We start from the raw sequence: 26,582 nt of genomic DNA, 5'->3' as shown, positions 1-26,582 counted from the left end.
TAATTACTAGCTTAACGTTATACATAGAATTTTGTTGCAAGATTAATAACAAATCGTAGATGGTTTAAAAATGGATTTAAAAGTCGACATAAAACGACAAAAACTTCTATTTGCAGAAGACACATATAGAAATGATAAACGTATCGGATAACAATTGCTATATCTTACACAAACGGTCAAAATGCACGATCGGAGGGGGTTGAAACCGGCGCGGCGCGGCGTGCGGCAGTGCGATCCGAGTGGAGAGAATCGTCGCAAGCTCGGGGCGGTTGCCAAAACGCCGCGAGCGCACACGGGACAAAGACGAGTCGATGTTGGGCCGGTGGAAAGGACGAGGACGACAATGGATGGTCGGTGGTCCACGGTGGTCGGTGGTGGCGGTAGTGAAGAATGGTGGTGGTAGCGCGAGAGGAAACCAGCGCGCGCGAGGACCGCAGCCACGGCGGAGAGCATACACGTAACGCAGTCTAACGAAAGCCGCGGTGGTGCGCGGTGGTGGCTCGCGCCACTTTTGTCCTTCGGCCGAGAAGACACGTGAATGCCAACCACGTGGTCCAGTGCGTGACACGAGAGCTGGAGAGACAATCACGACGATTTCGTCCAGGTGCTTCATAGACAGTGACAAGTTTCCGCGAGCGCGACGAGACTCCAGGCTTCTCCAATTCGCAGCCGTGGACACGAGAATAACCGTCAACCTGGAGTCTACGTGCCAGAAACGGTGAGTGAGTCACGATTCATAATTATTCGACTCGATCGTGGAATGCGTTGAGACGTATGCGGAATACGAGTTTTCGAGCCACGTCAAGATGTAGATTTTTATGCGATTTTTATGACGAATGTGCGACGCGTGAAGCTAACTCGGGAGAACTCATCTCGCAACGAGAGATCTTTCCGTTCTCGGACTTGTTGGGGAACTGTTAAATTGTAAAATGTCTTAGGTAATTAGCGATTAATAAATTATCGATAAAATTCACGTTACGTGGGAAGGAACGGGTTGACCGCGGGATTGGCGTAATAACGCGATTCAGATGATTGCATCAACCACGATTGCTTTCTGACATAAACCTTTGACGCGATAATTAAACCTCGGGAATTATTATCGTGAGATCGACAGGGACGTATCTCGTACATTCGTTTTGCTCTTTACATCGTCAAGTATGTTTCGAGAGTATAATTGCCGCCACGCGAATTTATAGAAAGCTTTATCTCAATTATTCGATTATTACGTTACGTGAAGTCTCGCTCCGCGAGAGAACATTCACTTATTGCAGACCCATTCTAATTTCACTTGAAAATTTTTCTGACACGCTGTTTGTACTTTTCACTGTTGCTTTACTCGATCGAAGACTTCCGGGTAAAGAAACTATACGTGATACTGGTCGATGCGGAAAGTATCTAGAAAAACCTATTTCTCTCGCTTGTTCTCTTCGTACAGAATGCCTTCGAAACGTACGTCGCGTGACAAACTGATATTCATGTATAGAAATGGTGTACTTTCACGTAGTTAATTATGTCGCTTGTAACCCGCGAGACGCGGCCAAGAGCGTTCCGGTACGGAAAATTCGAACGAAAGTACAGATGATTTTAAGTAACAGAAACGGACATTTTCTAGATTGGAAATCAAGCGGTCTTGCATTATAATTCTGCGCGTGGAGACACACGCTGCCATCTCGTTTAATCTATTTTGCATCATTCATCAAATTGTACGTTGCGAGTTGTGCATCCTCTCTTGTTTGTTATGCTCCAACCGGGGATGTCTTAAGATCCTCCTTCTCTTTCTGTACGCGGAAAACTGAGGGCTTAATGATTAAAGACTTTAATCTCTTAAACGTCTCCGTGTCGTTTTCTAAATGTTTATTGCGGTAATTTCTCTTCCCGAGAGAATACTAGGAAGCTGTGGACAACGAATAATCGCGCACGCATCCGTGGGGCATTTTATATGATTGAGCTCTAAAGTGAAGTCGATAGAAAGTCAATCTGATCTCACGACGCACCGCGGGTAAAGAAAGTTATTATATCTACGTCCGCGCGAGAGGGTTGTCGCTGCCTTTAGAAACGCGGCGGGACAATGCAATTGCTCAATCATTCGTCGCATTCCGCTGTCATCGAACAATAGTTACGATCAATTATGCACTTTGCGTCGCGAATAATCACACATGCGATGCAAGGAGGAGGCTCTAGGTGGAGATGGTTACATAAAAGTTACTACAACATCATTCTATATCGAAATAAATTACGCGTTGCACCTAGCCAAAGATAGATTATGCAGCACATAAGAAAGTTTCATATAAATGACGGTAGAAAAAGTTAATTATATAAAGATCCTTTAATGTCATTTTTAGATTCTGAAACTTGTCTTAAAATTTAAAATTTTTTTCACAATTACGTATTTGTAAATTATGTTTGATCTAAACTACACTTAATTCTTAAGTGCGTTTGTGTGAGATCGAGCTGCAAATTGCAAGACTCATGTTGCATCAAGATACGTGACGAGTCAGTAGTGCTTCTCGTCTTGACACAATGAGCCATGAAATCCGAAGAGTAAATGTAGCAGTTCGTGAGGAGTTAAATACTTAAAATAAATGGCTATTATACGCGTGATGAGAAAAATTGGACAGATAAAAAAGTTAAGAGTATTGATATAAATTATGGATAAAAATCTCGGCTTTAGAACATATCACGGCATAATTATATGATCGAGTGTAATCAATTGAAAACAATTAACGTGAACTTGTAGTTTTAATTAAATAGTTGAGTGATTGACGTGGAAAGTGTGATGCAATCTTTGATTATATACGCGTCTTCTTGATTTCATCTTTCATTACTGAGTTAAACATCTCGACGTGACGATTGCGCAGTTGCATTCAACGTTCAGTTTACGACGGAGTCTAGTACTACTTAGGAATTAGATAACAATTAAGATAAGCAATTTCGCGCATCAAATCCACATAATACAAACGATAACCGTACACAGTTGTACAACCGTACTTTAATTATGTATAGCTTCCATAAATAGTAAAAAAAATGCTGAGTTATTGAAACCCTATAAAACTCTTATACATGGCATTAATAAACAATTCTGCACATTGCATAAATCACGAACTCGACAGTCTAACGTGACAAACTCTGTTTGCTTATCCGTTAACGTGCGAATGTATATGTGTATGTAATGTATGTATATACATATGTATACCGTGTATACGTGTATGTTTTATATTATATATATATCGCAGAAACTTTTCAAAAATTGGTTGCAACGTAATAGTCGATGTGCACCTCGAGCTACAAAAGAGAGGGAGCGAGGGAAAGAGCGCGCGGAACGTGGAGAACGAACGAGAGAGAAAGAGAGAGAGAGAGAGAGAGAGAGAGAGAGGGAGGGAGGGAGGGAGAGAGAGAGATTGAGAGAGGCAAGGGGCCGCAGGGGGAGGAGGATTGCTAGCATTTCAGAACGGATGTGGGCTCTGTGGAAATTGTGCTGGGATAGGAAAAGGGAGGTTGGAAACCGGCTGGAGGGATGGCCGGGGGCGCAGACGCGCGCTCTGCAGTTGCCGTAATTAGAACCGTGCGCCCCGAGCACATAGCCCGCGGCTGACGAGTCTCCTGCGGACCGAAATTATTCATGAAGCCGCGCCACCCACGGCGAAATTTTCTCGTAAATATTTTGCCTCGTCCGAGATATCGCCCCGAATATACGTGTACGTATGTACGTATGTTTGCGCGAACGACGAACGAACGAACGAACGAACGAACGAACGAACGGACCGACCGTGCGCGTGTATGCCGGTCTACCTCTGGCCTCGTCCAGACCGCCCCAATCGGCCACACCGAATCGCGTCGCACCGTCAGTTTTCTCGCGATTCTCCTTTTCATTAACTCGGAAATTAAAATCGAAAGAAACAATCGTTACCGGTGGCAGAAACCGATTTCGATTGGCTATTATCGCGCTATAATTAATAACCACATGTGGGATTTTAATAAATCGATTTTTTTCCTTATTTGCACTATAATAAAGGTTGTGTGGCATACAATTGGTCGATTTAATTTTATTTTAAATTCTAATAAATGTACATATATATGTGTTCATGGTGTTAGCATTTTTCGCTTAGCAATTAGCGTACGACGATTAATTCGCAATGTATTGAAGAACAGACCAAGACAAAATTGACATAAGCTGTAAGTTGTAACCAATCATGCACATATCATTAGAAATATAATTAAAATATATAATTATTTTTAAACCAGTATACAAAATATTTTTCTTATCGTATCCTGTACAAAAGAATCATCAATTAAGAATGGAAACCTATACATTAAAATATATGTTAAAGGGACTGGCACATTTACGAAATATGTAAATTAATACCATATATCGTCGAAAAATAAAAGAAATATTAAAACTCGCTGAAGGACCGGTCACGCATACGCATTAATTGTTATTACGCGAAATGTATGAAATTTCTCTGATCGCTGATTATATTAAGCCTGCAATTACATTGCGGTGTGTATGGAACACTTTATGTAAATAAAATATACGCAGTGAAACCCGAAATAATCAACTCTTTTCTGAAAATGCGTTATTTATGGATACGGCCTGCAGCGAAAATAAATTTATAACGATATGTAATTACCTTCCATAGTTAAATTAATTAAAATCCTACCTGGCAATTACATTATGACGCGCTCGATATTTAAAACCGCGCTTTTTAGATCATACATTTGCAGTTAAAAAATAGATACTAAATTTAGTAAAGCGATACTGTAATTCTCAAAGATATATTAACGGTGAAATTATATGTAGGTATATATATCGCGAAGAGTGCATTTACGTGAAGTTTATGTCATCGTTAATATATCTTTGAGAATTAAAGTATCGCTTTAGTCAATTTGGTTCAATATATAATATATATACATATATATGAAATGCTACAATACGTTACAATAAATTTAGTAACATTTTATCTTTAATTTTTTACACTTGTAGCAGCAATCTATACATTTGCGATGTTAAGCAATCAGTTGCATAGCAGTACATGTTAATAAACATGCGTTATGCAATATGAATCATAAAAAGTATAAGCATTGTAATTATGTAAACAAGAAGAGATATATGGCAAGGAATAAAAAATCTGTTATCAAACACATTTCTAAGAGTCATACTTACAGGTATCTATCAGTAATATAATCTATCAATATTTCACGAGAAATCTGGTACTCAAACGAGACTTATATTGTCATGTATTAAGTATACTTGAAGTTAAGTGTGCCTGATTACTATAAATGAGAAAACTATTGTAAGTGTTATTAATATATATATAAGATTAAGTATACGATGTTTTAAGATAATTTGATTTCGTTTAAAATATAGCTTTTGGTTTAAAAAAAGCAAGAAAAGCTTCGTAGAATGATATTCTAATTTACTTTGTTTTAAGAACTGAAAGAGATTAATCTAATTTTTTTCAAGTCTTCCTTAAATGCTGGAACATCGTCGTAATGTTAATATCCAAGAACCCAAGAATAATTATGTCAAATATTAAAGATTATATATCTCATTCATTTTAATGCGATGTAGCTCATGATAATTTTTGTTATTATATTTAAATTTTACTGACAACAAGTGAGAATTAAATTGGCTTGAATTTGACTAATTGTAAGAAAACACGTCAACAAATCGCATTATCTAAAGATTAAGAATAAGTTGCTTTCAGATCCTTGAAAAAAAAAAAGATTCTTAAAATATTTTTAAAAATATTCTTAGAAAGAAGAAGAGTAGGTAATGCCGAGCACCGTTGCACTGAACGCACACACCAATGCGTTTCCGCCCCGTGCAATTCCGTTTCTTAAAATCTGTCCGCGCTAGGTGCGCACACCTGGTCATGCCGTACGGCGAGTATAATACGTTTTGCAACATACTCGCCGTTGCGCAGCCGCATGAAATTCCTGTCCCGCCGCGGTCTTACACACCGTCGTCTCGGTCAGAGTTTCCGTCTCGTAGGGTAAGTAGGTGAGTAAGTGGTGGGAATAGGCGAGGATGAAATGGAGCAAGACATGCATTGGCGCGTGTCGGGAGTGCCTCTCTGGCTTCGCGGCAAACGGAACGGGCCGCGGGTCCGCGTTACGTGGGCAGCCAGGTACGTGCCTACATACCTCGCGTTGCCCGACGTAAGTAACGACGTGTGCAACAACCGTTCGTAGGTAGGGAGATAGGCACATAGTGCACATACCTGCCTCGGTATACGAGCCAGTGCCGTCAAGGCAGACCGAGAGAGCCGCGCACGTAAGAGAGAGAGGAAAAGAGAAAGAGAGAGGGGGGAAGAGATTTACACCGCGGCTGGTATACGCGCTTCTCGCGCGCATATACTTACTCGAGCCAGCGTGTATCCTTTGCGTGTCCTGTACCCACCCGATGAAATATTATAAAAAAGCGCAAGGCCTACGTATCCGACGATATAAAAACGCCCACGGCGCGTATGACGATGTGCATGTAGCATCTTGATTCTTATATCGGCAAACGGCGAGACGGCGTGTACGAGTGAACGTCTACGAGGAATCGCGATCGGGAGAGCCAATGTCCTGCGCTACGAATTCTCGTCGAGTAACAAGGAAACGGACGCGGGGTAAGCACGCTCTCGTGGGATTCGTATAATAATTATCTCGCTCTGCGCGAACGTGTTTTACATTTTTCCGGCGAAGCCTTGCGTAAAAAGTTTGACAAGCCTAATGTTGATGCAGGAAGTAGAATTAAGTACCTGTGTCATAAAAGACGAATTAAAAATTTGCGATTTAACAAGACACACATAGTTGTCCGATCCCGGCATCGTTCGACTGCAATGTTCCCGGCTAACATTGAAAATGCCCATGCACGCTTGTAAACAGCTATAGAAAAGTGCTAAATACGGAGTGCAATTATCGTTCGAGAAACGATAGTCGCGTCGTTAACGATCGTTAAAGCTTTTGCGGCAGGGCAATAAGTGGCCATGCAATTGAAACAAGTACGCATAATTTCGCGGGTAATGATTCTCTAGTAGCCGGCAACTATTCAACGTCTGTCTATCGTCCGTATCCGACAAGTGACGTTCTAGTAATGAAGTACCAGGTGGTATAAATGCGGGGGGCAACGAAAAGGACAGCAGCGGTGCGCGGCGCAACGTGCCGTTGCAACTGAAAACCTTAACCAGGCAACAACACAAACGCGCGGCTCGCAGCATGACGACCGCCGTTACACCGAGTAGCATCCGATTGGGATAGCAATTAATATTATAAAAGCTTTCTCCGGTAACCACCGCGCGATTATTCGTTGAATCCACCGTTCAAACGGCTTTCAACATATTAGCGATAATTATACTAAATTTCCGCGAGGCAATTCACGGTGATCGCAATGTAACGACACAAAAATACAAAAAATTTCAAGTGCAAATAAACATGACTCTTGGGAGGGATGAAAAGTGACGGAATATAAACGACAAAAGATAATAGGTACACGTATTATAAAGTAATCACCAGGTATATAGAAACATTATACTTATTTAGTAAAGCTCTCCTAGCTGATTTTCAATTAATGGAACAGATTCTTCCTGTTAATAAATACAATTCGACATAAAACAGAAAATACTCTTCAATACGTACTAAATTTTGCTCAGAGCAATTAAGAACAAGCCGTAAACGTAAATATTAAGTATTATAATCCATTAAGCATATTATTTTCCAATATTTTACGCGCGTCGCGTTATATAATAAGTTATTTTCGACCGTATTGTTGGATAAAATATATTAAAACGGCATCACATATGTGAATATTTATCGCGTTGACTCGTATATTTTGCTTCAATGCATTTATGATGAAGGTACCGCGTTTCTTCTTTGTTTCACGTAATATGCTCTGCAATAAATATGAAAACAAATAAATGCTATTTAAATGTCCCTTACAAAGTGCAGATTGTATCGTTGAGATAGACGAGGCATTGTGTTACAAACGAATACATTTTTACCTTCAGAGATTAACTAACGAAGATGATAAAGCGTCACGAATGCGTTTAAAAACGCCGACGAAGTTGTTAATCGCCGCGAAGAAATGAATCGCTCCATCAATCAACTGGGATTGCGGTAGCTTAATGCACTTATCGGGAACGCCACTAGTCTCGCGAGTATAGATATAGGTAACTACACTAAGCAATCGAAGAGGGAAAGGTGAAAACGCCGATCCATTGTTCGATTCATGATTTAATGCTTGTTTCTTCAACATAGGAGAGTTCCTAACAATTATCTAAACAATCTCTTAATTTAAACGCTACGATCGATACAAACTACTCCAGAATTTGAGTTGGCAATGTATATGAATTAATAGATTATTAAGAGTTTATTAGATATTATTAAATAGAAAGTATCCATGTTATACAATCTGCGAAGTGCGGTCAAGCAAAGCTAGAAGTATAATGTCGTTAAAAAAGATAGATTAGCACAAGCCTTTCAAAGCATTCGCGTAATGACGAATGAGAGCTGAATGAACACGTGCTTTCGCACAGAGAGTAATATTCTTAAAAAGACACATTTGTATCCATGCCGTTCTGTACATACGTCATTAACGTTTGCCAGAGGGGTTTCTTTGATAGTAAAAATTTTACAATGACCTTTCCAATTCTATAAATAACTAAGAATATTTTATCAAATAACGCGACTTTGATCATCGGAATTAAAAACATTTCAAGCGTGTTTGATTAGTATTATTCCCCTTCTCGCGAAAAAAGAAAGCGTGATATTTTACAACTTGCATTCATCGCAATCCTCAACTATGCATGTTCTCAATATTCACCGGAATGCAACACTGTCCGAGCCAGTTTCTTTTTTCTTTTTGCACTTGTGTACGTGTCAATACGCGTGTACAGCGTATTCCTTGAAAATATAGAACGATAAGGCAGTCAAAGTATAAGTATGTGTATGTCCATGACGTTGATACTGGAACATTGGATAAATTCATCTGATTAACCGTATCTAGAACCCGATATATCGATCTGTAAACAAATATCGCCATACGCGATATCATCTTCGTGGATTACATCAGAACTTCACGGAATACAGATAAAACTGTATTGCTCTAGAAAGAAGAAAATATTTAAATAAACGTAAAGGGGCTCGGATTGATAATTTGGAAAATTTATTCGCGCGGTATCGAATTATTTCGAGACAACCAATGTACTGGCTGGTGCAAAGATTATGTTCTCTAGATTATGACGTTAATAATATTGCGGTTCGAACGTTCGTGCGCGCTCGCAAATGGATCCATTACAAATATTATTCAGAGAGAACCGATCTGACTGGCCCTCATAATGAAATCACCAGAGGGAAATCCCAGTCGACCCGGTCTAAATGAATTCACATGCGGTATCATTTCATCACTTTGTGATTCCGTCTGATGTCTGTTATTTTAGCTTTGTACCCGCAGGAATATAAACAGGCAAGATTTTCAAAAAGATCGATAAGAACAGTTTTAATAATTAAAATTTATCATCCGCATACATAGGAAAGTTCAATATTTTATCTCATGCGTTAGCTCGCGTAATGTGATATTCTTTGCAACAAAGTATCCTGGCCAAATAAACTGTTTCCCAAATAAATAGATAAAAAATGACGCGTATTCCTATCTCGCGTGTGCATGCTTTACATGTATATAAACTTATATGTTTATTTTTAATTTATTTCAACTTATTTAATACATTTAAGAAAGGTTTTCTATCACTTGTGACTCGCGACTGTATTAATTCTCACATTTGTCAAATTATTAATCCGTCAAAAGTTCGCATCCTCGTTTAATTACATTTGTGTGATTTCCTAACTAACTGTGAACTCGTCGAATTTTTCTACGAAATGGCGCGCTAGTCGGCTCATTTTCACGTCTGTTGGCAGACTTTCCCGATGATACATCGTCGCCCGATGTAACAGATCGCTTTCAAATTTGCATACGCCGACGTCCTCGGGCCATTAAACGTCCACGTAAAGTTAGTAGTGCTCTTCTTCTGCGCACGACATCGTGCACGCGCGCGTCCTTAGCGCGTGTTAGCCGCCTCGTCGTGTCCTCGGGCTGTGATCACCTTAACGCGAATTTATACGTTTTGCAGCGTGTGTCGGTGATCGTTGGCGCTCGCTCGCTCACGCTTGCAGTGCATGCGTATCAGAACTGTATCTGGGTAAGAGGTTCGGATGGCCTCGGGTAATAACGCGGATATCACGGTGTCGTTGCGGACGACGTCGCGACTCGCGCATCACCTTACTCCTACCTTCTACCTCTCCCTCACCGTCCTTTCTAATTTGACGTTCAAGAGGCGACGACGTTGCATCTTCACGCCCGGTGGGACGCTTTTCGCCTTCGCGACGTCGGACGCGTGCCTGCCAGCGCGAACTACCACTTGCATCTCGTATTTCTATACACGCGGCCTACTCTATATATAGTATACGTACGACATTATTAAGGTCAGACAGATACATTGGAGTCTAAATGACATGTCAGATTTTGCTTCACAAATTACAAGCAGCGTAAGTATTACCACATCAATTTCTAGCGATACTGTCAGTAAAATTTTCGGCTATCTCGAACGCAGATCGAGCAGCGTTCGTTTGAGGATTATTCGAATATGTTGTATGCAATGTCACATTAACAAAGAAGCCGTATTAATACGCGGACAGTTGTACAGATAGTACATTATAATTGTGTATCCTCTGTTCCACCTCTATCTTTATCCGTGCGTGTACCCGCTGGCGCATACGCGGATGTATGCATGCAATAAAACTATCTGCGTATGAGATACAATTCGCTCGAGGCATCGCCACGTCGCGGCGTCGCTGTCGCGATGGACGTTATTGCGGATATCGTTACGGCATTCATCCTGGCTTCCATATATTCCGGAATTTCTTTTAGGCAAGCTCTCGCGCGGTGCGAGAATCTTGGAAAATCTATTTGCACGCAGTGTGCTCGCGATTTAGTCGAGTTCGAGCGTTTTTAAATATTGATCTTACCGCGAAAAATGCCGCAACGTGCCGAATTATTTACGTAAATTATTTGCTACACACGTAAATACTAATTTCTGTATTGAATTAATTGTCGATTTTACGCATGTAATTATGTATAATGTTAAGCGCCGAGTGGCTTCAGTACGTCGACCGTAATGTACATTCGTACACCGACCAATCGCCCCGAGGCGCACGAACGACCATGATGATCATCGCCATTGTTATAGCTATATCGTGCCTCAGATTCTTCTTTCGTCGGCGCTGCCGGTCATTTCAACGCTTGTATTATGAGCACACCTGATAACACCGTTTTCAACGAGGTCTCGAGTCAAAGCTGTATCTCATATTGATAAAATTAAATGCATTATTTTTCTCCTATCTCCTTTTTTTTTATTTACGCGTGTCGCTAAATAAAGTGATTTAAAAAATAGATGCAAAAAAATCGAATGACGTCAACACTCGATCCTTAGCAGAAAAAAAAAATTGTACATAATAAAATAATTAAATGACAAAAGAAAAGTAAATATTACATTTGCCCAGTTTGCTTTATCTAATCTAATGAATTAGCGCTATCGAGTGATTTTTCATCTCGCCTGCATGTAACATTTAAACCCTGCTTTCAAACACGGAGAATATGATTGAAGTGCCGTCAAAGCCCATTAATTTCGCGCTGCGGTGCCGTCAATGCGCGACCGCGGTCCCGGCGACACGTGTTTTCCTCGCGCAAAAGCGCGACAATGATCGATCTCTCATCGGCGCTAAAGAATACAACAATAACGCGAATTAATTCCGTATGCAAGTATGCGTTTCTATACTCGTAAATGCATAGCTCCACATAAATCTCCGGATTAGCCCGCGGCGCCAAGCGCAGCCGTGATGGCCGTTGTTGCTCGTCCGCCTCCGCCTCCGACTCCACACCATCTCTTACTCTATACTCCTTTACCCGATGTCCGACTTGCGACGACCGCCGCCGCGCCGGTTCCCCACCGACCCCACCGTCCGTGCAGAAGAGAGGCACATCGTCGGGCGCATCGCTCGACGACCTCTCGCAGCGCGGCCGAGAAAAGGCGCGCTGCATCGCATTTCGCGGCGTCTCCCGCGGCGATGCACCGCAACGGTGCGTGGACTGATGTAGGCGAGGGTGGTGGGTGGAGGAGAAAACCAATACCCCCTCACGCGGCTCACGTGCCCGTGTCTTCTGACCATCGCGAATTCTTCGCCGGATGCGTCCCTTCTTTCTCGAGCCTCGGCCATTGTCACAGAGCACAGCGGGATATCACGAAATACTTGTCTTAAGTCTTATAAAAGATAAAACCAAGGTAGATCCATATCCCGAAATCGAATTATAATTTGTTAATTGTACGGGATCGATCGTAATAACAAATTACAGGAAAGCATGTGTGTTCAGGTAAATATTGAATTATTTAACCGAGATACGATATCTAAAGAGTGCAAAAAGTAGATATCTTTTTAATGCGAGCAGCAGGTACGTCTGATGGAAACGGTAGTTTACGTTGAAATTACACAAACTTTGAATCTGGTTCTATTATTTCTTGTTGGCTTCTTTTGTACGAGCGAGATCCTCTTTTTTTTTGGTCGTATACATCTAACGCAAAAATCCCATGCATTACGCTATGCAAAGCAGGTCTCTGGATAATAGCTAATAATGTGCCGGCCTTTCACGAGCACCGTAGTAATGAAAATTCGAGGGGGTGTGCCTCTAACTCGCGAACCAAACCGACCCACCCTTTCCCACTGAAAGGGCGTTTAAAAGAATACCCTTGGACGGCCGGCCGACCAGCGCCCGCCAAATATTGTTTCGCCGCTAATTGCCTTATTAATGCATATGAGAATTTCGCGTTAATGTTCCAAGCTCTCAGTCGATTCAGCATTGCCCGATGTTTGACCAAAAACAATGGCTCGTTAAACCAGCGTTATCGTCGTTCGCGACCAGCCGTGAGGATCGATACGTTAAATCGACACCTGTGTTACGGCTATAAAAGGCTTAAGCGTTGAACGCACGATGAAAATTCGATACAGAGTCGGTTCTAACTCGCGGTAAATGTTACGCAGTAAATTTGCGAGGCCGTTCGAATCGAGATATATACGTATATAATTCGACGTAAGGGAAAAATGCATTAAAGATATGCCAATTTACGTTAATCGCCGGGAATGCTATCATAATTTTTAAGTTGCTCGTGCGTACGTTTTACATTTAACTCTTACTATCGTATTTATATTTAACTCTTATTGACAATGCGTACAACAAATATCCATGTGTTTTTAATTCCAGACGGAAATGTGAGGCTGAAGGGAAGGAGGCGAAGGCGGAGCTGACGGCGCAACGCAATATGTTCCCTAGCGCTCAAATTAAAATGAGGTAAAGTCTACATCCAAGTTCCAGTATAAATCGTCCTAGAACAGTCTATTCGAGAAAGAGTTATATAACTTGTCAGTAAAATTCTCTCTTCGTAAAACGTCATTTAATTTCATACATCGTAAATCACGATTTCATAGCTCATAGTTCGCCTTCGCTTGATTAGCTTCCTGGTCGCGTGCTTAGAGTTGCATATAAAATTATACATATAGAATATAGCACTAAAATTGAAATTATACAATATGAAATATATAGTAACGTCAATTATTTAATTTAGCTTTATACCACTTATTTTAAATATATAAATGTAAAAATTAGAAACCTATTATCAAGTCTCCACTCTACACTGCAGCTAGTAACAAACATAAAAATAATAAATACAAAAAGATCTATATTTGCTATATATTCTAAAACTTTTAAATAGCATGAAAACGGAAATTTTGCGGTTTTTATTCATTCGTGGTATTTTGGCACGTGGATTGTGGCACGATATGCAAAATTGTCTACAGAAAAATTTGATTAGCAAGCTGCGATTATCATGTTTAATATCAAAAGTGTATATTTTTCAGATTGCTGTCGCCAAGCAGTTCGCCGGCCACCTCGCCCACGATGTCGAATTCCTCGTCGCCAACACCACCGACGCCGGCGGCCCCGGCTTACAACCAGAAGATGACCGGTATTCCTTGCGTAGCGGCCGCTTCGAGGTACACCGCACCGGTTCACATCGACGTCGGCGGCACGATATACACGTCCTCCCTCGAGACTTTAACGAAGTAAGGATACATTCATTTTAAATCCTTAAAAATCCAAGATAGGCCGAGAATAAAACGATCCTCGTGCGTTTCCGACGTAATGCGTGCCATAAAAACTTAATTTCTTTCGTTAAGAAGCGTTAAACGTCAACGACTCCAAGACTGGGCTTCGTAAACGGAATAATTTATACCGTTGATCTTTATTACGGCTTTGTATATTTCAAAAAAGAACACGTTATTCTGAAAAATTACAACACTGAGAGAAAGGTTTTGTTACTATATATGCGTGAACAACCAACATTTTTTGCTGCGAGAGCTAATTAGTTTTGCAATAATAGCAAAATCTTTTGTTGCAATAGCAAAGTTCTGCAAAACTTTGCCATTGCAACAAAAGGTTTTGCTGTTTGCTCTCTCGCAGCAAAAAATGTTGGTCGTTCCACATAGTAACAAAAGCTTTCTCTCATATGTATGAGCGTGTTCGAGGAAAGATTTTATCCGACGTTAGAAGAGGGCAATGATGAGTCGAGCGAGTTTACGTTAATATCGCGACCGGATATCTTTTCGCGGGCTTTCCGCGAAAGCACACGGAGTGTGACTTTTAAGCGACATGAAGAAATTCTAGCGAGTGAGAGAGTAGAAAGGGAGCGTGATGTCCGGATCGCGGAAACGTGACCATCGACAACGCTTCAGGATGTTCGTATATACCGGGCAATATCTCTGAGAACATATCGCCCGCAATCAGGCACACCGTTACCGTGCCCGGCAGTGTCCAAAGGCTATTTGCGGTGTGCCCGTGCACTTTATGCATAAAAGAGACGTAACGTGAAAGCACAACTGCGCTTTGCTTATAGAGAGGGTTTTAATCTCCTCGAAGTATCACCCTGCAGATATCCTCTTTGCCCCGGCAAGAAAAATCCATGAGTATTATGCTCCATGTGATTCCGGCTGGTATAAAATAAACCTAGCTCTAACGCTGAGAGAGTAAATCTAATAATATAAATGTACAGTTGAATTAAAGTCATATGATATATGAGAGTAATTAGACTCTTTAATAATCAACGCAAGTATTATTAGTTAAATTTTATGTTATCTTTTCTTCTCTTCTTTAATCGTTTTTCTTTACCTCATCATGAAAAATAAATCGTTATAATATCGTTAAGTTATTTAAATTTAATAACATCGTAACTTTTTCTCGCATAACAGATCGGATTTTAAATCGATATTCGCGGCAGCGAATTAATGGCTACTGCAGACATAATAATATCTTAATTGCTAAATGTCACCGTATAGCCTCGTGATCTTCGTTTCGAGTAATGCTTGTTACGTGAGCTTAATACGCTATCTTCGAAGCGGGGGAATATCCAGCGCTCTTATAGCGGCGAGGAAAATCGTTCCTTTCACAAGGAGATCACGAATGCACGGCGTCAGACTAGATACACAGCATCGGTAAACCGCGATAGATGCGTTCGTGAGAAAGCTGATCATAATTGACAGGTGGTCTTATCGTTCGTCTCGTTAACTGAATAGGCAATGAGTTCTGACTTTGTTACGAAGATGTTTCTATCGAGACTATCCATAATGAATGAGCGAGAAAGTTGTGATGGATATACACTCATACTCGCTGATACCGTATTGTCAAGCACTTTAAGCACTTTAATCAAACAATTCAAATAAAAACAAATGCAAATGAAAAATAAAGAAAACTATGAGAAAATTTTAATTTGCTTTAAAAATATATGTAGAGATTAAAGTCGATGCAATAAAATTGAGTTATCAATTGTTTCAATTGTAGTACCGTATAATAATATTACTAAAAGAATTAAGAGATATTGTTATATAATTTTTTCTTGTTTAAAAAGATTTTTTAAATTTAATAATTGTTTTTTTTTAGATATTCATCATATAAGATTTGAATTAGCAAATTCTATTATAATTTCATATTATTTCCAAAAATAATAATAAAAAAGAATTTTAAAAAGAAAAAGTAGCATTGCAATTTAATAATTTGTGATTAGTAATAAATATAAGCTATATTAATATTATAAGCTATATTAATATTATAAGCTATATTTCGTCATAATTTAGTGAGTTTAACAACGATGGATTATTTTATTGGCGCACTAACCCTACAACGGAATGGTCCAAAAATCACTAGATTGGTAGGCTAAACTAAGTTAATATTAACCACAGTGCGCGATAGGCAAATTTACACGCGGTGCATGGATTATCGTTAGTCGAGTTATTGGAGCGCAGGTCCGTTTTCTATGAACCGTTACGGCGCGCATCGCGAACACACCCGTGATTTAATCTGTGAAAACCGTCGACGGGATAAGTGTCGCCGGCGTACTTATATCGAGCAAACCAGCAAGTGTGCAAAATGAATATCACGTAAAATCAACGGCTTGCCCGTCCCGCTCCGGCCATCTCCATCGTCACGCTTCGTTGCACCTTCCTCCCTCATTACACGACGTGATCTTATTGCTTTGTCGAAAGTACTCGGCCGCGTGTCATAAATGAGAAAACCGCGCAGATAAATTCGTATCGACACGGTATACCAACGTATATAATTCGACAACGTGTGCTTCTTGCAAACGGATTAGTTAAAAAATGTTCTAATTTCTTTCTATTTGTGTCAATCCTGTTTGAAGCCGGTTTTTTTGAATCTTACGGCTCATGCTGGTGACCGCAATCATTCGTTTCGTTCAAACGAATTGCATAGATTTAATTAACAAAATGACGCATGCATTTCCGCTTATTCCGCTTTGTGTATGAATAATGAAATATCATCAGCATCGCAGAAATCATGCACAGACTACCATTTGACAAAGCAGATTTGCAGCCTCTATATTATGCAATTTCATCCGCGTTTGACAATCATCGCGTCACATTACCCATTAGCATGCATTTAATTATCTCACAGTGGAATAAGCGCATCGATCGGAGCTTTTCCCCCCGCATTAAAACGACATTTAAATCGTTTTGCAAGAGAGAATATATTTCACCGTTGGTATTACTCTCTCGTGCAACTGATTTACAACAGTTATTATCGCCGCTGCTTAACGACATTGACGCAGTTCACACTGATTATGATCATTCTTAGCGCCAAGGTTCGTGCCGATATTTTATACTGGTCGACTAACGATGTGCAGGAGCATGCTCCAGAAGCATGTGACAAGAAGATAACAGTAATGAGTACGATACGACTACCAGGAGACACGTCCTCGAATTGAAGTAATAATCCACCATTCCAAGGAAACTCGAAATGATTAGGCAAATGTAAGAAATGTCTAACCTCAACGTCGCATAAATAATATTTGTGTGATTTATTATTTAAACGTAAAGCATCAATATTAAATACCAAAATCGTGGTTCAATTTAAATCGTAAAATATTGCTAACGCAATAATATTACGTTCAACATTCTTAAATAAAGGCAGGAATTTTTTACTTTTATCACAAACCAAATGATTTAACGAGTTTTCAAGGTAAAAGTAAATTTCGATTTTCTGTTACCGAGAGAAAAAAAATCAGGTTAATTAAGAAATGTAGAATATTGGTTAAGTATAATATATACTTCGAAACGCGGTACAAGTGATTAAATATTCACGATTCGTTTGCATTAGTAAACACGACGGATAGAACAGTTTCTATTAGACCACGCATATTTAGGTGCCTCGTTTATACCGTACGACGTTATGGATGAAGTAAACAGGTCAATATAATGCGCACCAATAATAAATTCATCCCGCTGATTAATTTAGTTCAATCGTCAGTGTATAATCGGCAATTTCAAAATAACGCCAAACGTTTATGATCCCGTAACAACCCACCGACCTAGCATGCGATGTTAATTAGTAAATGTCTATTTATGCGATAACCCGCAGCTTTGTATATCGAAAACACGATATTCATCTAATATCTCGTTTTCACTTAATGCAAAAATGTGCGTAATTTCATTCTCAAAATAGAAACGAGCGATGTTTAAACTATATATATTATACTTCCGGTATACAAGCGCTCAAAAATGTATTAACGTTGTTTTGATTCTATAGTGTAGTTATATCATTTACATATTCTTACATTATTACTTTGCCACTTAACCAGTCTATCAATTGTTTAAATTAAATTACTTTAGCAAATTACGTTTTGGAGCAGTCATCCTGCATATCAGAAATGATCATTTAACGAGACACATCCGCCGAACATAATTATTTATTCAGAGAATAATTTAATATTAATTAATGATTGATAAAATTCTATTCTCAGCACTATATAATTTTTTTATTTTTAATATTACGAAAATTTTACTACAACACAGACAGACATTATGTAATCTTACGCTTATATAACAACTTTGTGATTTCTGAATAAATTCTTTAATAGTTCTTCAATAGTCGAATTACGATCAAAAAGTCCATAATATTTTGTCATATCGTCATGTACCTTAGCTCGTAATGCTGTCAATAATATTGACCGAAGACGGACTATCGTGGGACTCCACGTGCCTTGCGAAAGATTAATCGTTGCGTATCGACATTTTCTACCAAGCGTTTACAGGAATGACGTAATAGCTGATCATTAGTCCACGCTTCCGGTATCACATAATCCCTAAAACATCGTCGATCATCCTGCCGGTCGAGAAGGCTGCGCGGAGCCTCGAGGGTATCCCATAGTGAAGTACCAAGTCGTCATTTCCTCGCCCTCTAGTCCGACACGTGCAATTTAGCGGGATATAACGGAATGTCTCGGCGGACGCGTCTCGTTCTCGAGCTCACACGTATGTCCGCATATGCATCAGCCACGCACACATGAGCGCATTCGCTTATCCTTATTTGCGTCCATAAAATGCGATTTATCGCGCAAAATTTCGGACCGGTGAAAACGCTCTTATTCAACAATCTTTTTAATCATCGAAGAAAGGGCGATTACGCGACAACAAGAATAAAAATATTATTTGTAATACGAAATTCTTAATTGTTAATTAAATATCTTCATAAATATACCACGGATTAAAATTTCGTTAAGATGCAGAAATCCACTTTATCAGGAGATTAGATTTTGTTATTTTTCAGTAGCTTTATGTATATAATGTGCTATATAGTTTAATGAGTCTCTAAAACTAAATCTCGCGCGACGAATGTTCGAGGAAAAAGTCAATCCGATAACCGATAGAATGCACGAGATTTCGAACACATCCTGTATATATCGAAAGCAGAGCGGAGTGATGTGATCTGAGTGATGTGAGCCGATCGTTTAGTGTTTTCCCATAGCGAACGGATCTGACCCGGGATTGGACCTCGGTTGGTCGGTGGGCCCAAGAAATCGCCGCGGGTAATCACGGTGCTCGTCCTCCGCCCCCGGTACCGTTTCCTTTCCCACTATCACCCCCTTCAGTCGTCTCGACCTGCACAAGCACCGATGGCCCTTAGCCTACGAGCGCACGTATCTCGTTCTCGCTCCTCTTGACGGTATCACTTTCGCACTTTCTCTCTTGTCTTTTATCTCTTAACGCGAGTTAAGAGTCTCTTTCTTCTGTTTCCGTCTGTTTCTATTTTTACGAGCACACATCTTTGTTCAGAAAATGAAACATAAAATATAAGGATTTAGAGAATCAAAAGTAAAATTAATTTTAGAGAGAAGATTAGAGCTATTGTCTCTCGACTTTCTTAAGAATTTCCTAAAAGATTCATCATTGCACTAAATACTTCAATCTAATGTAAAATGTTCGGAAATTGTCCCGCGTAAGAAATGAAAGAGAAAAAGGTACAACGTGATATTCATTTAAATAGAAAGTATACCATTTTCGCGTCTTCGCTGACCGAAATTACAGTGTGAATTTTAATTTACCCGCGGCAATTGCGGCGAAGAAGGAGAAGGGGGTTTGTTCGCCGAGGAAGAGTGAAGTTTCCCTTACAATAACTCGTTTCGATATTCTATAGAAAATTAACTATACCGTATAAAATTTCGCGCACGCTTTGAGGTAAAATCCAGCGATTTTCATTTACCCGTTCTGACAGCGATTCTCTCTCTATCCTCTTAAGCCAAAGTATCAGTGGGAAGTCGATAGAAAGCGAGACCACGAGGGAGAAAGAGAGAGAAAAAGGGCGAAGGATGAAAAGAGGGAGTAAGATGAAGAAAGAAAGAGATCGAGAGAGAGAGAGAGAGAGAGAGAGAGAGAGAGAAGAGATAGAAAGCCCTCTCCATATCTGTATATATGTATACACCTTCGTATCTACCCCGCGGTGTCTTCTCTTCTCTCTTCCTCGCTAAAGTCAGATCGCCCACAGGCTCCATGAGGCCGTCGTTATTATATGTTATCGCCGTGGAAGGTATGGGAACCGGCCTGAGGGGGTACCAGGTACCTACCTCGGTATTTCCCCCTCGTTGTGCCATAACGCACAACGACGAGAGATACACGGGAGAGGAGAGCCGATTCTTCCTCTCTCATCGAGCCGCGGTCCTCGAGAGTCAACCGTATCCTCTTCCATCCGTCCTTTTCCCTGTTACCGTCCCCTCCCTTTTCCCGTTCCCCCCCGTTTCTCTTCTCCTCTTTCGCCCCAGTCCTTTTCCCAGAGCATTCGTCTATTATATGCTAAATTACGACGACCTTCGGCGGTGCATGCAGAACACGGCACCGCTCACGGCACGTCCGTGAGCGCATGCGAGCAAACGCGTGCGTGAAGCTGATTGACACGGATTCCATAAGTGTGATTCGTTCACGGGGTCGTGGCATTATTAACCCTTTGCTACAACAGAATGTTGCAACTGACGAATTTTCGAATTTTTTTCTAGATACACATCAAGAATTTTAACCGAAGTATTACCGAAGAAATAAGAAATTTATCGTGTATATCGTTATTCTTGGAGTAACAAACGCGACAGAAAATCTAGCCAAAAGTATATATTAAAATAAAGTAAAATAACATCATAAAATATCTAAGACAAAAACAGTCTTCATTATCACATTGATATGAAAACTAAATTCGAATACCTATTTAAGAAAACTGCAGGGGAAGCGGATAAAAAATATAGTGCTAATTTTTTCTTGAAAACGCACAATGTGATTTTCCATATCATGGCTAATAAGAGAATACTCTTAGACACTTAATTAAATTTATTTCGCAGTATAAAAGGATAAAAATTATATATAATCCTCCCTTCCCAGCTTCTTTTCCATAATTTCGCTGCTTTAATTTATAGCGAAATTAAATGCGTAACGAAACGTTACATTATTCTTATTAGCCTCGAGATGTAATTACAAGGCATGGAAGGGGTATCGTAATGGCAACGATAGCGCAAAGATATGTAATAAGAAGATTAGCCGCAGCCTACTTTAAACGATGCTGCGTTCGCGAACATGTTGTGAAACGCGTTCGAAAATGTCACGGGCACTTTCTAAAGAAGCCGGAAAAAGTGATACATACGGTGCATGGACTGGCTGCTACGAGATGCATACGCACACACGCGTGCATCTGCATATCTGCTAAAGTAGATTTCATGCACGTATCTTATGCTAAGTCTTTACCGAGCCCACCTCATTCTGTCCTCATTCACGCATAACAATTCTCGATACAGTTCTTCATATTTCTTTTCTATTTCATTGCTTTCTTTCAATAATGAGCGATTTTTTAATTAAACTGAATTAAATTGAATCCTTCCGATAAATGATCAGCTAATGGATTTTATTAATGGTTGAATTTCCTTCTGATTGGAAATATCACTTTTGTTTTACGTTTGCGTTTTTATCCATATAGATATTCAAAGCGTATTTTTCAAATATTCTAATATCCCACGTCCAGATTTTTTAATATTTAATAGTATTTCCGGTCCAAAAAGGCGTTACACGAAAGTAAATTGTTATAAATGAATTACCTAATAAGATATATATATATATATATATATATATATATATATCGAAACAACTTTTTATTTAGGATAATATTATCACGATTCACTTCTCAAGCTTTCGTAATAACTATAACTTACTTAAACTTGCTTAAACTTAATTCAGTCAGTGCGTTGAGTCAGAATTTATTAAACGAACAGCTGCTTGTACGTAACCATCAATCGCGAAAACAACACGCGGCTACCTGAAGCGGTTTCGGCAGGTGACCAAAATGTCAGCACCTGCCCACACTCAGTTAACTCTGTTAGTCGATAGAAAGTGTAATTTCTATATTGTTGAATATGCAATCTGTGTACATCGAATTCTTAATTTCGAATACCGAATAACTGCATTTTTATACGTCAATTATGATTACGTATATACATCGACATGAATCAAGTGCGATAACACTTTCTTGAGTATTTTCTCATACGCGTTTTCAGCTAATCAAATTAATGCTCATTAAGTTATAAATGTTGCAACACATGTGACAATCTTATTTAAAAAAAAATCTTGGGATTTTTTTCAGGTACCCGGAATCCAGGCTAGCGAAATTGTTTAACGGCAGCATCCCCATCGTTCTGGACTCGCTAAAACAACACTACTTCATCGATAGAGACGGCGGGATGTTCCGGCACATATTGAATTTTATGCGAAATTCCCGGCTGCTGATACCCGACAACTTTGCCGACCTAGATTTACTGCTAGAGGAAGCACGATACTTCGATATTGCGCGTAAATTACTTCATTTCTTCTTTTTTAATTTTAATGCCCTATAATATACCCGTTTACGTGAGGGGGAGAACGATATGGAAATAGGATTTCACATCAGTCGCGTAATAAAACGAGGATGACCGGTTTGAAGCGTTATCTTTCGTTACTAATATAAATCGCGCGCGCGATATAACGATATATCATTTCTCTTCTAATTCTCTTGACCGACTTCTGTGCGTATGTGCAATGCTCAGCTCTAATGGAATAGTAATAACGAACTCTGAAGTAGTTGTTTACTTGATTACAGGAGTAATACAGAATTCTGAGTATATTATAAAAGAAATAAGGCAATGAAAATTACTCCCTCGGGACACTAACCCAATATACATATACATTTCGTTTCGATAAAAATCGAATTTTACGCGTAAAATTTTTCGCGCTTTTATATTTTATCAAATTCATTTATGACCAAAATGAAATACTGTATTATAGTGTTATTAATAGAGACGAAAGCTCACGAGTTTCTACCTAGTTGTCAAATCGCAATTATAAATAAAATACATTATTATAGGCTCGCAATCGTCAGACTCATCGTTAAAACAAGATTAATCTCGTTCAAGAACTCTTCGAATGTAACGCATTTTTCTCTCTTTCAGCCATGTGCAGGCAACTGGAGCAAATGAAGAAGGAGCGCATAAAGAACGGCTCGACGACAATGACCGCGTCCTCGCCGAGTCCGCCGCCCTCCGGTCAGCTAGGCGGTCGCGGCACCGCCTGCACCACTGCGCCCTGTAACCGCGACCCCGAGAAGATGCGCGGCAACGACGGCAACTGCAGCTACGAATGCGTGGCGTTACACGTGAGCCCGGATCTGGGCGAGCGGGTGATGCTGTCGGGAGGACGGGCGCTGCTAGACGAGGTGTTCCCGGAAACGACGCAGGCGGTGATCGATGCGCGATCCGGCGTTGCCTGGCACCAGCAGGACGCCCGTCACGTCATCCGGTTCCCGCTGAACGGCTACTGCAAATTGAACTCCGTTCAGGCGATCACCAGACTGCTGAACGCCGGCTTCCGGGTGGTCGCGAGCAACGGCGGCGGCGTCGAAGGCCAACAGTTCTCGGAGTACCTGTTCGTCAGGCAGGCCGTCAACACTTGACGGAGCACGGCGCATCAGCGCAAACCGATCTCCAAGTCGATCCGTTGCCTGCAGCGTGACCACGACTTAGAGTGAGTGCAACTGTCCACAGGAGAACACCTCTCAAGACTGCATCGCGGAAAATTTGGTTATTCTGACAAAAACGAAACGGGGCATCTTGGTACAAGGATAGGAGACTGGCGATCGCAACCGCAGTTTGATGCCGAAATATTGATATAGTAATACGAAGATCTTCGTGTATTGAAGTCTCTCGACTCTTGCGTCAGGTATCTTGAATCAGAAGTGAATAAGTGAATAAGAGAGTGCGAATAAGTTTTGCAATTTACGTCAATTTACCTTCGCTTTACAAATCAACTTTATCAAACAGCAACTACGGTCTCGTTTGTATATAGGCACACGTAAGTTACAAGAATTATTTGCATGTTATTCTGACGTTATAATCTGACAGTGAGATGGCTGATATCGAAGGTACTTAATTGATCTCATTTTAACCGTAAAATGATCATAAAACTATTGATGAAAATTCCAAATAAAACTCGTTACAGTCTAACTGTATTAGTAAATTTTTAGTGAAATAAATTTAATGAAATAACATTTTTAAAATAGATTTTTTAGTAACAAATTTATGAAGAATTGAAACGAATGTATTTTGGAACGTCACAAACACACATCTACATTCATCAAGGAAATATATATATATTATATGTATATATAGTTACTATATTTTATAATAGTAACTATAAATGTATATTTTATGTAATTATTACGTATATAACAACATTATATATGTATATGCATGATAATATATATTATATTGGAATGAGTTTTATAAATTTATAAAAAGTTTATAATTATAACAAGTCGTTTATGAAAAATCGTTAAAGCACACGGCACTTACCTGCAGTTGCGACGATTGACATTATACAGTGACTGTTCGCGCTTAGATGTGACTTAAACGGATCGTTGTTGATCGTGAGAAGATATTAAATAAATTATTGCGGATATTTTTAAAGTAAGTATTAATTAAATACATAGATAGTTAAGTATATAGATTATTTGACTCGACATATTTTGTGATAACGACGATCACACATTGAGTCACATCTAAAAAACAGTAACAGCGTAGTGCGAGCCTAATAATGGCAATGATGTATCATGCGATCCACAGCAAAGTCTAAATCACACACAATATTAACCGTATATACATTATTCCATATCCCTTTTCGTTCATTGTAAAAATGCACGTGTTACAGAAACAAGAGATATAATCATTATACAGCTTGAAAAAGTGAATCCACAATATGTCGTACTGTCTTCTGCACTGCTTTTAACGTTATTGATACGCGCAACTGTAAACATCGTTGTCCATTCCTCGTGTTACGATCTGCGATTTTACGTTTGAGAATATCAGATGCGCCGGTTTTTAATATTGTTATTATTTAATAAAATGTATCTATATATTTAAACGCCATACTAATTACTGTAAATACCGCGAATAAACGTGTATATATACATACACATATAGAACTAAATACACACTTATACATATATATATATATATAAATGTAGCATAAACACGAATATACATATTCTGCTTAAAATCATGTATAAGGAAGAGTCGAAAACAACGAAATGATCGACACATGTCGATCATATCGAAAGTCAGTTGAAAGTTTTCATCGAGATAATCAAACTATAATCCATTACGAAGAGGAGAAAAGAGCAGCAGGAAAAAGTACTAAAGTACTAAATCTTCTCGAGATGAGCACTGATGACATATGCTCTTTAAATGACATTTCGATTATTAGGAATTAAAGAGCGAACTATAACTGCTAAGGAATCTTATAAATATCATTACAACTGATTTAATAAAATATTTATTTTACGTTTCAGGAAAACGCAGCAATCTTATTGTTTCATATTCCTTAACGTTCCAAGGTGAAACTTATAGTAAAATATACATTATTCTTATTTTTTACAACAGCCACGACTCATGATTTATAAACAATTTAATTATCTCTGCCTATTTTTCGAAAAACCGAACGTAACGATATTGTTAACAGCACAGTCGAGATTTTTTCTCTAGATTATGGGCAATAAATTTTCTATTCGAGAAACGAGGAAAAGATAGCGAAATATAGACCGCAAAATTATTGTCACTCGCAATCAATTCTCGATTGCCATGAATGTAGCGTCGCGCCTCGGAGCAAAAGAGTTTTGCCCCGCATAATAAAATTATTAATCGAACAAAATCGCTAGCATAACATGGAGATCAGAAAAATTTTTTACAAGACAACGGGATTCACACAATAGAATTTCTTAATTTTTTATTATACTGCAATTATCCCCACTATACCGAGTAAGACATTTTTAAGTGTTCAACGAAGAGAAAATTTTAGAATGTTTGCTCAACACATCAAGAATTTCTAAATTAAATAATTCATTAAATTATTATTGTTTCAATTTTAATATCAATACTATCGTTCTGCACATATATTGCTACATCAATGTAATAATTGCAGATTAATAACACCGTATAACTGAAATAAAAACAATTCAAATAATTATATTCTAAAAAATATTAATTGAGCATTTGTTTCATTCAATTTTATTCAATTTTCTTATTCATTCTCGTTCTCTTCTCACAGTTAAATAATAAGTCAATAATGAAAAACTGAAAATAATAAAACAATAAAACTGA

At 39.2% G+C, this 26,582-nt stretch overlaps 1 protein-coding gene across 2 annotated transcripts; it reads left to right on the top strand.

Annotated features, from left to right (window-relative positions):
* The first annotated feature begins 395 nt into the window (after nt 1–395).
* Twz (BTB/POZ domain-containing protein twz) lies at nt 396–24,936 on the top strand. 2 transcript variants are annotated; one of them, XM_071784894.1, is made up of 5 exons: nt 396–718; nt 13,292–13,378; nt 13,945–14,148; nt 22,541–22,746; nt 23,382–24,936. In XM_071784894.1, the coding sequence occupies exons 2-5, from the start codon at nt 13,350–13,352 to the stop codon at nt 23,879–23,881; spliced, it is 939 nt and encodes a 312-aa protein (XP_071640995.1). In that variant the 5' UTR covers nt 396–718; nt 13,292–13,349; the 3' UTR covers nt 23,882–24,936. The 2 variants fall into 2 exon arrangements, with proteins under 2 accessions (XP_071640995.1, XP_071640996.1); XM_071784895.1 differs by lacking the exon at nt 396–718 and adding an exon at nt 6,495–6,614.
* Nucleotides 24,937–26,582: the final 1,646 nt, after the last annotated feature.

This window comes from Temnothorax longispinosus, chromosome 7 (genome assembly GCF_030848805.1).
Source record: "Temnothorax longispinosus isolate EJ_2023e chromosome 7, Tlon_JGU_v1, whole genome shotgun sequence".
Lineage (NCBI taxonomy): Eukaryota > Metazoa > Arthropoda > Insecta > Hymenoptera > Formicidae > Temnothorax > Temnothorax longispinosus.
The sequence above is the reverse complement of the archived record's forward strand: the minus strand, read 5'-3'. Positions and strand labels throughout refer to the sequence as shown.

Excerpts from the sequence above, each read along its gene's own strand:
- Twz (XM_071784894.1), top strand. The coding sequence starts at position 13,350 with ATGTTCCCTAGCGCTCAAATTAAAATGAG. Across the intron at positions 13,379-13,944 it reads AGCGCTCAAATTAAAATGAG|ATTGCTGTCGCCAAGCAGTT; the intron begins GTAAAGTCTACA and ends TATATTTTTCAG. Across the intron at positions 14,149-22,540 it reads TCCCTCGAGACTTTAACGAA|GTACCCGGAATCCAGGCTAG; the intron begins GTAAGGATACAT and ends GATTTTTTTCAG.